Source organism: Rattus norvegicus, chromosome 3 (assembly GCF_021556685.1).
Source record: "Rattus norvegicus strain SHRSP/BbbUtx chromosome 3, alternate assembly SHRSP_T2T, whole genome shotgun sequence".
Taxonomy (NCBI): domain Eukaryota; kingdom Metazoa; phylum Chordata; class Mammalia; order Rodentia; family Muridae; genus Rattus; species Rattus norvegicus.
Genome location: NC_141536.1, coordinates 68,124,830 through 68,137,408, shown reverse-complemented (window position 1 = coordinate 68,137,408; position 12,579 = coordinate 68,124,830). Strand labels below are relative to the sequence as shown.

At 41.5% G+C, this 12,579-nt stretch overlaps 1 protein-coding gene across 7 annotated transcripts in view; it reads right to left on the bottom strand.

Moving 5' to 3' along the window:
• Itgav (integrin subunit alpha V) overlaps nucleotides 1-12,579 on the bottom strand; it is an 81,580-nt gene that overhangs the window by 19,510 nt on the left and 49,491 nt on the right. For all 7 annotated transcript variants that reach the window (XR_015682791.1, XR_015682793.1, XR_015682792.1 and 4 more), the window contains 5 exon segments: nucleotides 9,844-9,889; nucleotides 7,490-7,597; nucleotides 5,681-5,739; nucleotides 3,366-3,520; nucleotides 655-792 (listed from right to left, as the gene is read on the bottom strand). Coding sequence is in view for 4 of the 7 variants with exons in the window: in NM_001398692.1 (NP_001385621.1) it covers nucleotides 655-792; nucleotides 3,366-3,520; nucleotides 5,681-5,739; nucleotides 7,490-7,597; nucleotides 9,844-9,889 (506 nt within the window). In the remaining 3 variants the exon portion in view is untranslated.

Below are 12,579 nucleotides of genomic sequence, written 5' to 3'. Positions count from 1 at the left end.
GTTGAAGAATTTGCAACCCCATAGGAAGAACAACAATACCAACCAACCAGGACCCCCAGATCCCCGAGGGATGAAACCATATTCCAAGAGAACACAGGAATGGACCTATGGCTCCATCCACATATGTAGCAGAGGATGGTCTTGTCAGGTATCAGTGGGAGGAGAGAACCATGGTCCTGTCAAGGCTCAATGTCCTAATGTAGGGGAATGTCAGGGCGGCGAAATGGGAGGGAGTGGGTAGGTGGGTGAGGGAGCACCCTCATAGAAACAGGAGGTGGGGGAATAGCGGGTTTCTGGAGGGAAAACCAGGAAATAGGATAACATTTAAAATGTAAAAAAAAAAAAAAGCAATTAAAAAACATCATGTCAATTAAAAAACCTACATGTAAATAGAGTGGTCTTTTGTTGCTTTCCTTGTTTTATTATTGTCTGCATATAAAATGTGGCCTCAGTCTATCAGTGCATGTAACTATTGAACAGGTTTAAAGATCTCAGATCTAAATGTTCTGATTATTTCCCCCTCTGATTTCTTTAATTAAACATCTAACAACACTGCAAAAATAATAATCCGTTATGATACTTAAGAACACAAACTGTAAAGCCTTCACAAAAGATCAAAGGACGAAGTAAGAAATAACTTTGGGAGTGTGTTACCTGCCGACTGACGTTGGCCGGAGTGAACTGGTTCAGGATGGGCTGCAAGCCTGTGGCATCAGCAGCCGTTCTCTGGTCCAGCCGATACTCCATAAAAATAGTGATGGGAGTGAGCTTGTCTCTAAACTCAGATTCATCCTGAAACAAAAGGGCTTCAGGTCAAAGGTGATGTCATCCTAAACTTTGGAGAAATCCACAACGGGGGACAGGGGGGACCACAAAAGCAGCTGAATTCATCACAGACCTTCAGTTCTAACTTCTGAAAAAGTGTGTTAACTGGAGTAAGCGTATAGTAAACTCATATGGTTGTTCAGTAAGAACTATTCATCAGGTTTAGTTTTATAATGTAACATTTGACTCACCAAAACCAAAACCTATGAAGTGTGTTAATTGTGAACCAAAATATTCTGAAGAAACCACATGTATTTAAGAGTCTGCCCAGAGCTGGGCTCTGCCAATTACGCAAGAATGTAATACTTCAGATAATGAGCCGGAGGTGTTATACAGAATATTACTAGTCCTTGTTAATAGCCCTTAGCTATAAATCTCTGCCATGGCTAGCTGAAACTATTGAAATCCATCAGAAAACCCGGTGGATCTCTCACCTCCCGCAACCAAAGGATGAGATAGAGATCTGAATCCTGTAGACATTAAAGATGGCATCTGAACCTTACAGAAGAGATTCCACTGCCTTTTTTAGCCCACCTACTCGATAGCCCACCAACCTCTCTTTGTCCTGTGTCTGTAAAAACATACACAACACGGCCTAGAGTCTGAGCTTCAGAGAAGGCTTCCACCCACGGTCAGTCACATTCCCTGAATAAATTCTTTCCTTATCTTCCTTAAAGTGAGGCTGTTATTGTATGGCAATGTGGTAAAATGAACACTCAGGCAGCTACCCAACACAGTAATTGCATCAATATTAATGTGGCTTTAAGTTGCCCAACCTCCTCTGCTTTCAACCTTTGCTTCCCTTCTCAGGGTAAGGGCTGCTGAAATTTCAGTTCGCCTGCTCCCGCCTGCTCTGTTGACATTGCTGTTTTTCAGGCTTGTCTAGAAATCTCTTGTGGTCACTTTTCCTGATGACTGGATGCCCAACTTGACGGTGCCACATTTTATAGGGATATAACAGTGCACGTGTCACTGAACAGTATGTCCCTCACTTTTGGTTTTTGTTTCTCTTTTGGATAACTGCAGATAATCTCATATATAGCCTCTGATATCAATGGCTTCTCGTTTTTAAAGTACTATACATAATCACATATGAGCAATGCAGTAGCTATTGGCTTTCTGTATTGCCTTATGACAGGTGCGTTTTGTATGTCTAGGAATAATGGGTTTTATCTAAGTTGTCCTATATATTGGTTAATTAAGACATTTTATAATTTAGGTCTAAATTTTATCTATCCTCGAGTCCCTTTTTATTTCAAATTTTATGTAGATGCTTGTTCATTTTTTAAAATTTGTCAGACATGTCATGTAAATTAAATAGCATTTAAAGTACACATACATTTTCCCTATATTCTACCCCTATGATAGTCCATTGTAATTATCAAAATAATTTGATTTAAATGATTCTCCATTATAATTGCTTTTACCTAAAATTGCATTGTCTGTCTTTTTCCAATCAACTTTACTTACTTCTCCTATTACTGACTGCTAACGTGGTTTGGATGTTAAGTATCCACCACAAGTTTACGTTACGTGGTTAAGGCTTGGTAAAATTGGGCAGTGACAAAAAGCTTTAAGAAAGCCCAGGGGCTGGTGAGATGGCTCAGCGTTTAAGAGCACTCTTCCAGCGGACCTAGATTCAATTCCCAGCATCCAAATGGTAGCTCACAATCATCTGTAACTCCATTTCCAGGAGACCTAATGCCATCTTCTGACCATCATGGGCACCAGGCATAAATATGGTACATAGCCTTATGTAAGGGCAGAACAGCTATACATATAAAAGTAAGCATAATAGATGGTCTTAATATCTGGGATATGTCTTTAAAGAGACAGACAGTAGACAGATGGACAGACAGACACACACACAGGGATAGATACCAGGCACACACATGATACACATACATACATACATACATACATACATACATACATACATACATACAAGTAAAACAAACACATACAATAAAGAAAAAATTCCTGCTTGGACTCAACATCACCTGATTCCCAGACTGAACTACTCCTGTAAAAGGGCCCTGACTCCCTCATGCACGAGTGCCAGAAACCCTTCAGTGTCCCAGAAGGATCAAACAAGTCTCAAGCTGCAAAAGGCCTCAGTTAAATCTCAATCCCTGGCTAATGTCTACAATCAAACCCATCCCTGCTTCAGGCTCTACCTCTCGCCTCAAACTAGGCTCACACAGAGGTTTACAGCTCAGGTTTCAAACTTAGCCACCGGGACTCTGTCGTGGATTGCTTACTTTTTGGACACTGGAGAGTTTTGCAGATTTGAGAGTCCAGCAATATTTCCAGAAATGGGCTTTTTCACAACTCATTCAGTAACACTGTAGCCTCTTCGAACATCCATCTGACAGGAATAAACTCTACCTTTTGAGATTGGCTTTGACACTAGAAAAGCCCATTTCCTCACATGTACTTCTCTGAGTTTTTTAACTAAACACCAATTTACAGGTAGGAAAAATCATATACACGAAAGAAGGAGAAACTACAAGCAAGGATAACAGTGCAGAGCGTCTCACCCGAAGATAGGCGACCAGTTCCTCACACTGCGTCTGTCCCCCCCTGAAAACAGTCATGTCCTTAGAGTGCCCCGGGGACCTGTTATGGAGAAACAGTGCTCGTCGGATGGCTCCCTTCTGCTTGAGTTTATCCAAAAGAAGCTCCACCTGGAAGTCTATACAAACCAAAGCAAGTATAACCAACACATTCAGTACACCCACGTCTGTCCTAGCATCTAGCGTCTTTCTGCAGATACTCATTTCTGAAAGCAACTTCCTTCCAAATTCATTTAAATTCCGAAGCGTTATGGTGAGACAGCAACACATTAATTCCAGGAACTAATAATTCACTTACCCCCCCCCCGCCCCAAACTGTCGTATGCAATTACAAAGACAGTAATGAAACCAAGTTATCAGAGGGGAGATTTTGCTTTTAATTTAAGCTAAGGGAAGGAAGTCCATGGACTAAAATAGAAGTAAATTAAGATTTTTACCACTGAGTGAGGGGAACATGCTGGTGGTAGAGGGCATGAGTCCCTGGGTTCCATCCCTCTCAGAGCACACACAGGCACACACAGACACAGGCACACACAAGCACACACACACACACACACACACACACACAGGCACACACACAGGCACACACATTCACAGGCACACGCAGACACAGGCACACACAGGCACACACACACACACACACACTCACAGGCACACACACACACTCACAGGCACACACACACACTCACAGGCACACACACAAGCACACACAGGCACACACAAGCACAGGCACACACACACAAGCACAGGCACACACACACATTCACAGGCACACACACACAGGCACACACACAGGCACACACATGCTCACAAGCACACACACACACAGGCACACACACAGACACACACACACTCACAGGCACACACAGGTACACACAGACACTCACAGGCACACACAGACACACACACTCACAGGCACACACAGGCACACACACACTCACAGGCACACACAGGCACACACATACACACTCACAGGCACACACAGGCACACACACACTCACAGGCACACACAGACACACACACTCACAGGCACACACAGGCACACACACTCACAGGCACACACACACACACATACACACTCACAGGCACACACAGGCACACACACACTCACAGGCACACACAGGCACACACACACTCACAGGCACACACAGACAGACACATACACACTCACAGGCACACACACACTCACAGGCACACACAGGCACACACATACACACTCACAGGCACACACAGGCACACACACTCACAGGCACACAAGGCACACACACTCACAGGCACACACAGACACACACACACAAGCACACACAGGCACACAGAAGCACAGGCACACACACACAGGCACACACACACTCTCACAGGCACACACAGGCACACACTCACAGGCACACACACACACACACACACTCACAGCTTCTACTCACTAATGCACATGGCAGGTGTCTTGTCGACTTGTTGCAATTGCTGCCTTCTAATACTTATTTCTTTAAGCAACTGCTTAAAGGAACTTATAGGGCAATTTTGAAAACCTCGAGTCTCTTTGTATATTTAAGTGTCTGATTTCGAATGCAGGCGTATCCCCTTTCTGTCTCCATAACTACATGGCCTGTCCTCTGCAGCTCCTCAGACAGAGTGAGCTCACCCCACCGCAGACTTAAACAGTCCAAGGGGCATCCCTCTGCTCTCTCACTTCCTTGTGCTCTGTACATAAATCTGGTCTTCTAGGGAGGTCCTGCTTGCCCTCCTCTGCACAGCCACACTGAGAGCAGCTCTGTTAGCATTCTTCTCCAGCCTACCCCTACTCACTAGCAGAAGTCACTCTCCATTCAGCTGGCAAACCTTGCTCTCAGGACCACACCAATCATTTCAGCATAGAGGGAATGGTGTTGGCTCCACAGACTAAAAGCAGCAACATAAGCTTTACAACGTTTCCAAGGAAGGCGAAGGCCTTCCTTCGCTCAGTAGAGCACAGATTCATGAACAATCAATGACACCTCCGCCGGACCCCATTTATCTCCCAGTATTAACCATTCAACACGCTGAATGCTGCATCCTATTTACCAGTCACAACGTCCAGCAACAAAACTACTGCATCTGAGCTGACCTACGAGCTGCCGAATAAAGGAATTATATGCAATTATTTGACCTTAAATGTCTTCAGGCACAGGCATGCAGGTTAAAATGATAACAACCACTTGGATAACTGACTGCATCAGGTGCCCTGAAGCATACACGTTGTGCCCGTGTACCATTAGCACACTGATCCTGCACGAGATACTCACTGAGTTTCCTCGGAAGTGTCCCTTTGCCATCCGCCTTTAAGCAGAACCTGACATTAAAACTGTAAGAAAAAATGTTTCCAAATGTAAATTCTATAATCTAGTTTAGGTATATCATTTGAAAACTGAGTATCACAAAATCGCACATTTCTAATGTAACTCTCCCTTAGTATCCAGGGTGGTGGGAAATGGGTCTAGCAACAAGCTGCTCACTCCTCGACACCAAAATCAGCCGATCCTGAGGACTCTGATAGAAAATGTTATTGTATCTGCAGACAGCTGACATCCTCCAACTTTGTCACCCACCCACAGAATAGTTGTAACACCCAAAGAATAGTTATATCTTCTAAAACAATGTAAATACTATATGACTATCTGCTGCATTGCATTTTTAAGGAATGACAAGAAAAAATTCTGCACATCTCCCGGACAGATACAATTTTTATTGTGAATTTCTATCCACGGTTCGTTGAATTCACAAATGCAGAGAACAGATGGTAGAGTCTGAATTATGAAAAAAAAATGTTCATCTTTATTTATGTTCTAATATTCTTCTAGTATTTCTCTATGTATTAATTGTCTGTGTGCTTGTATGTACATGTATGTACACATGTGGGGAGGAGCTCGCCTATGTGTATACACATGGAGGTCAGCAGTCCACTTTGGGTGTCTTTCTCTATCATTCTCTAGTTGTTGAGACATGGCCTCTTATTCACTGAAATGTGATGCAAAATGTATTTGCCGATCTGTGCCATGATCATTAGAGGAGCCCGAGGGCTCTTCTGTCAAAAGGGGTTGTATCTGCATACACTGTTCTAGGTATCCCACAGGAAGCCTTTTAATGTGGACTGCATTAGCCGCACTTACCCAGCACCCACAGGGAAGGTGAGAACAGATAAGAATGTAAAGATGTCAGGTAGACCCTAAACAGCTTGGTTGCCAGTCAACCAATGAGCTAGCATTACATAGTGCTTTATACAATCCAATGGAGAATAAGAACTGCAAACTTCCAGTGTTTGCAGTAATGATTCAAGAAGGCCAGGAAAATGCCCTTCTCGGACTCATTCCAAATAGAGTTTTCCTATCTATGCGTGGTTCTCATCGTAGCCATAAGTTCTATCTGACTGTTCTGTAAAGGACCATGAACAATGTTCCTCAAGGCAAGCTGCTCTTGTTATACGCGACTCAAGACTCTTAGTTAAGTTTTGTAGTTATCTGGACATACATGAAAATGTTAAGTTTTTAAAATAACATGAATCAATTTAAATAAAAGATAATTATAGTACAGTTAAATGAAAATGCAGCAAAACTCATGGAAATTTCATGTTTAAGATAAAAAAATTAAAACACAGAGGACTAACACACTAGGTTTATGGAAAATAGATTCTGTATGTGGGTATGTGTAACAAGCAAAAGACAAAATATTAGAGAAAATAATTTTGTAACATTATTCACATATATGAAGTCTGAGAAAAAAAACATCCTTTTATAAACTTAAATTTTCAGAAGGGTCTATTTCTAATTAAAATTAAAATGTTTTGAGGTCTGTTTGCCTTTTTCTTCTTCTTAAATACACTTTTGACCGTAAATAATAAATTAAAAACCTTTCTCGTATTAAATTATAAGCTATTTCTCAACCCTTCTAGGTAGCTTCCTTGAAAGTCAACCGTGACATGTAATCTCTGGCATGGACACAGACTGCACTCACAGAAACGGCCTGGGTTTCTTATTTCAGCCCTGCCAGCTAACTTTGTGTTCCTCGTACAATGACTGAACTATTAATCATCACAACTACTAAATAAAGATCCTTACCAGGAAACCTTGAGAGCTGTCCCAGGCAATGGGCAGATTTTATTGTCTTGATTTAAAATGCTAGGGTACACTTCAAGGCCAGCATTTACGGTGACAACAGGTCTGGCTCTAATTTTAAATGAGAGAAAGAGAGAAATGGGGGAAGGGAGAGGAAAGGGGACGGGGAGAGGGAGAAAGGGATGGAGGGAAGGAAGGAGAGGGGGGAGAAGGAAGAAGAAAAGGAGAGAAAGGTTATTTAAAAATAGATTAAGTTCTCACTCACTACAGATGCAATTGGTAATAGCAACAGCAATTGTGCTAGCCCAGATGTAAACACAAGATAGCGACTGTCTCATTTTACCCACACTGACCTAATTTAATCCTGCATCTTGGCAATTGTTCAATTCCAGGGAAGTGAGGCAATTGATCAGCCTACCTGAGTTCAGCACAATAAAGCACAACTGTTAGCAGCTCTAGGACATGCAGCTAATTACAGGGAACACAGGGAGGAATGTGTGCACCATAAACCTAGCTGTGCTGACAGGCGTATGTGTAGGAAAGAAGACAGATCCTGCCACACAGACAGAATACCTACAGACCATACTTAAGGCAGGCGTGACTTCTTAATGAGGAGAATATTACAGTGTGGCATAGACATGCTTATTTTCTACTATTTAAATATTTGTTATTATTCTAATTTTGTGCATTTGGAGTGGAAGATGAGTGGGGGGTGTGCACAGGTGCCTGCAGAAGCAAGAAAAGGACATCAGATCCTATGGAGATGAAGTTATAGGTTCAGATAGATACTAAGAACTAAACTTGGGTCCTCTACAAGAACAGTATACGCTCCTAACTGCATTCTGAACTGCTGGGCCATCTCTCCAACCCATTTTTACCCTTTAAATTTCTTAAATACTTAGCTCATGCAAGTGTTTATTAACAATTTCATAACTATTAATTATATTAATTATTAACAAAATTTATAAACTAAAACAATAAACTAATATATATCTGAGTATCCCCATATCCTGAAAATCCAAATTATAAAATACTATGGATTCTCAAACCTACAACATTTTGAGTACCAACAAGATGATCAAAAATGTTTTGGACTCTTTCTAGTTTGGGACTTTTAGACTAGAAACGCTTAATGCTTAACTGGTGAGTCTCTGCAGATACTTGAAAACCTATAAAACTCCCAGATCTGAAGCACTCCTGGTCCCAAGCATTTCAAGTAAGGGATCTTCAACTTGAGACTAGTTTTGCAAAGTTCAGATGCACAAGCCTGTTTTATATTACAGTACAATGGGGTCGGGTCAATGAGGCTGCTTCAAATAAGTCCTGGAAGTCTGTATGGGCTTTCCTTGTTGGTTTGTTGTTGTTGTGGTGGTGGTGGTGGTTTGTTTGTTTATTTGTTTGTTGTGGTTTTCAAGACAGGGTCTCTGTGCAACAACCCTGGCTATCCTAGACTGGCTTTGTACACCAGGCTGGCCTTGAACTCATAGAGATCTCCCTGCCTCTGCCTCCTAAGTGCTGGAATTAAAGCCGCACCAGGCTGAAGTCTGTAAGTTTATGTTCTCTATGGCAGTGAAGAAGTTGAGCAACCACAGTGCCCTTTACCGCTCCAGTGCTAACTTTCTTGCCAAGTTCAGCCCTAACAATGCAAGAACCTCAACCCATTTAAGAGGTCAGCTGGTGTTCTGAGGCAGAGGAAGTGATGACCCATAGAACAGGGCATGTATACAGCTAAAGAGAGAGAGAGAGAGAGAGAGAGAGAGAGAGAGAGAGAAAATTTATATCATGCTCTAGTTTAAATGAAAGAGTTTTGATGTTCATGACATAACATAAAGGTGGTATACCCTTATGGTGGAAAACACTTGGGCACAAGTACCAACTTAGTTTCACTGCCTCTTCTTCTTATATCCATTTTCGTTCGGGCAGAGGGCCCAAGCTCAGTGCTTTGTGTGCACACGGCCAGCCACTACCCATACATTTCTAGAGTGAAACGCAGGAGAATGTCCTCAAACAAAATTTAAAGGCAACTGAGGAAAAATTCTGTATAGCCTTTAAAAAAACACATTAAAAACTCTAGCTCTCTATCCTTTGAGAGTTTCCTGAGTATAGACTGTGTGCAGCAAACCTTGACGAGAACAAATGTCTTGTCACTACGTGAAGAAAATCAAACTGAACTTCAAATGAGTACTTAACTTAAAAAAGTTTCAAACAAGTTAAGATATTCCTGTATTAAAGTCTATGCGACATACCTGTATAAGACATGCCTGTATAAGACATGCCTGTATAAGATGACATACCTGTATAAGACATACATGTATAAGACATACATGTATAAGACATGCCTGTATAAGACGACGTACCTGTATAAGACAGCTCGGTCCACACCAAAAGCTCCGACAACTAAGTCTGGAGAGAGGGAAGAACATATTAGCAATAAAAATGCCTTTTAAAATATGCATTATTCTATGGCACATTTAATGCTCCTGGGTTTTATTCTCAAAGCCAAGAAAATGTTAAGATAATGTGCCCAAGGCAAAACTATTCCAAAACAATGAATAAACTCTCATCATCAGGTAGATTCTCCTTCAGGTAAACAGGAACACTTTTAGGGGGCTAGAGAGACGGCTTGGAGCTTACCGACACCGGACACAGCTGTGCAAGTGTCTCTAACCCTGACACTGGAGATGAGGCTCTCTAGAGCTCCCAAGCCAGCGAAGCTGCAGCAGCACACACATCGCGTCTCAAATAAGGTGGAAAGGCGAGGATCCACCAGGTGACTCCACACATCCTCCAACTGCCTCAGGCACCCAGAACCACACATACCGACAAATACCACCAGAGGACACATTACCACCACACCACACACAACATACACGAGTGCATGCCTTTGAAATAACAGAGACAGAATTTTGGAAATTTAAGGAAATACTTAGAGGCAAACAACAATAGCAGATATATACATACATATACATGTCTGTGTGTGTCTGTTTATGTATATATATGTATATATGTGTATGTGTATATGTATGTATATATATGTGTGTATATGTATGTATATATGTGTGTGTATATATGTGTGCATATATGTGTATGTGTATATGTATGTATATATGTGTGTGTATATAGTGTGTATATGTATGTATATATGTGTGTATATATGTGTGTGTATATGTATATGTGTGTATATATGTGTGTGTATATATATATGTGTGTGTGTATGTATATGTGTGTATATGCATGTGTATATATACATGTATGTGTGTATATGTATATATATGTGTGTATGTATATATATATATATATATGTGTGTGTGTGTGTGTGTGTGTATGTATGTATATATATTCCGAAATAGAAGGTAAAATAAGGTATGACAGTTATTTGTTAGAATGGGAAACATGAAATTCTTGTTTTAGAATAATAAATGTTTCTGATATTCCAAAGAAATAAAATACACAATGAAGAGCAAATAAAGTATGATGTTATTTTGCTAAATTCTATATATGTTTATCTATAATTTACATGTGTATATATGTTTACATGTATATATGCTTATATGTATACTCATCTGTGTGTGTATATATATGCATATATATATTATATATATGAGTCGTGAGATGGCTCTGCAGTTAAAGAACGCTGGCTGCTCCGCCTGCAGATCCAGATTTAGTTACAGCATCCACAAGGGGATTCACAATCGTCTGTAACTACAGTTCTGGAGGGTGTGACACCCTCTTCTGGCCTCTGTAGGCACTGAACACATGAGGCACAAACATACATGCTAGTAAAACATCCATTCACGTAAACTAATAAAACCTATACATTTATATATGCATACAATATATATATGAATATTCATCTGAATGAATCGATGGGTGGATGGACAGATGGATGAATGGATGGATGGGTGGGTGGATGGTGGATGGACAGATGGGTGGGTGGACAGGTGGATGGATGGGTGGATGGACAGATGGATGGATGGGTGGATGGACAGATGGATGGATGGATGGGTGGATGGACAGATGGATGGATGGATGGGTGGATGGACAGATGGATGGATGGACGGATGAGCTGGACATGGTGCTGCACACCTGTAGTCACAGCCACTCAAAAGGCAAAGGCAGGAGAACTATGGGTTCCAGGACAGCCTGGGGTACACTAAAAAAAATGTGCCTCCAACAAAGTGTAAATGCATCAGGGGAAAGGCACAGATACACTTGGCTACACTAAGCGTTGTAGTGCACATACACACTCACAACAAAGCCCTGACATAATGCCAGCTCACACGCAGACAAACCTCGTGTCTCACTTCCAAAGCATGGCACCAAGCTTACACCCAGAATCCAGAGTGTCTATTACAACAACAGAGGTCATCTGGGTCTTCAAAATTTTACTTTATGTAAAGAAAGGATCAATTTTGATTCTAGATCCACTATAATACTCAAAGGATGTGGAAATCTAAACTGATGGTCTCACTCTAACAGATTAACTCAGTGGGAAACCCTGGTCAAGTTACTTGATTTCAGTTACTGTCACATCTACAGAATGGCCTTATCGTGACCTCGATTAAGTTACATTCCACAACATTGTTGTTGGGAAAATTCAGTGAAATGGTACTTGTTTTGCTATGTTTTATTATAAATCAGAGTGATTAGTCCAGGCTGTGGATGGCTCTGTGAGTAAAGTTCTTATTGCACAAAGCATGAGGACTTGAGTTTGTATTCCCCAGCACTCAAGCTGGATATGGTGCTGTGCATGGGCCTAGGGGGAGAGGCAGCAGGATCTCTAGGCTTGCTCAGCAGCATAGCCCAATTTATGTGCTCCAGTTATGGATCCTGGCCAAAACATAACATGTCAGAAGCAACCACAAGACGTGACCGCTGGCCTCCACATGCAGGTGTACTCCACATGCATGTGCACACACGCACACACACACACACACACACACACACACACACACACACACACACACTGTGATTGTGCTAGTTCATAAAAATACTAGCTCCTTAAAAACAAAAGGCATTGGATGCATGCCATTTTAAGAATTTGGACTGTGCATTTGGCCTTTTGTTTGATATTGTACATTCCCATCAAACAG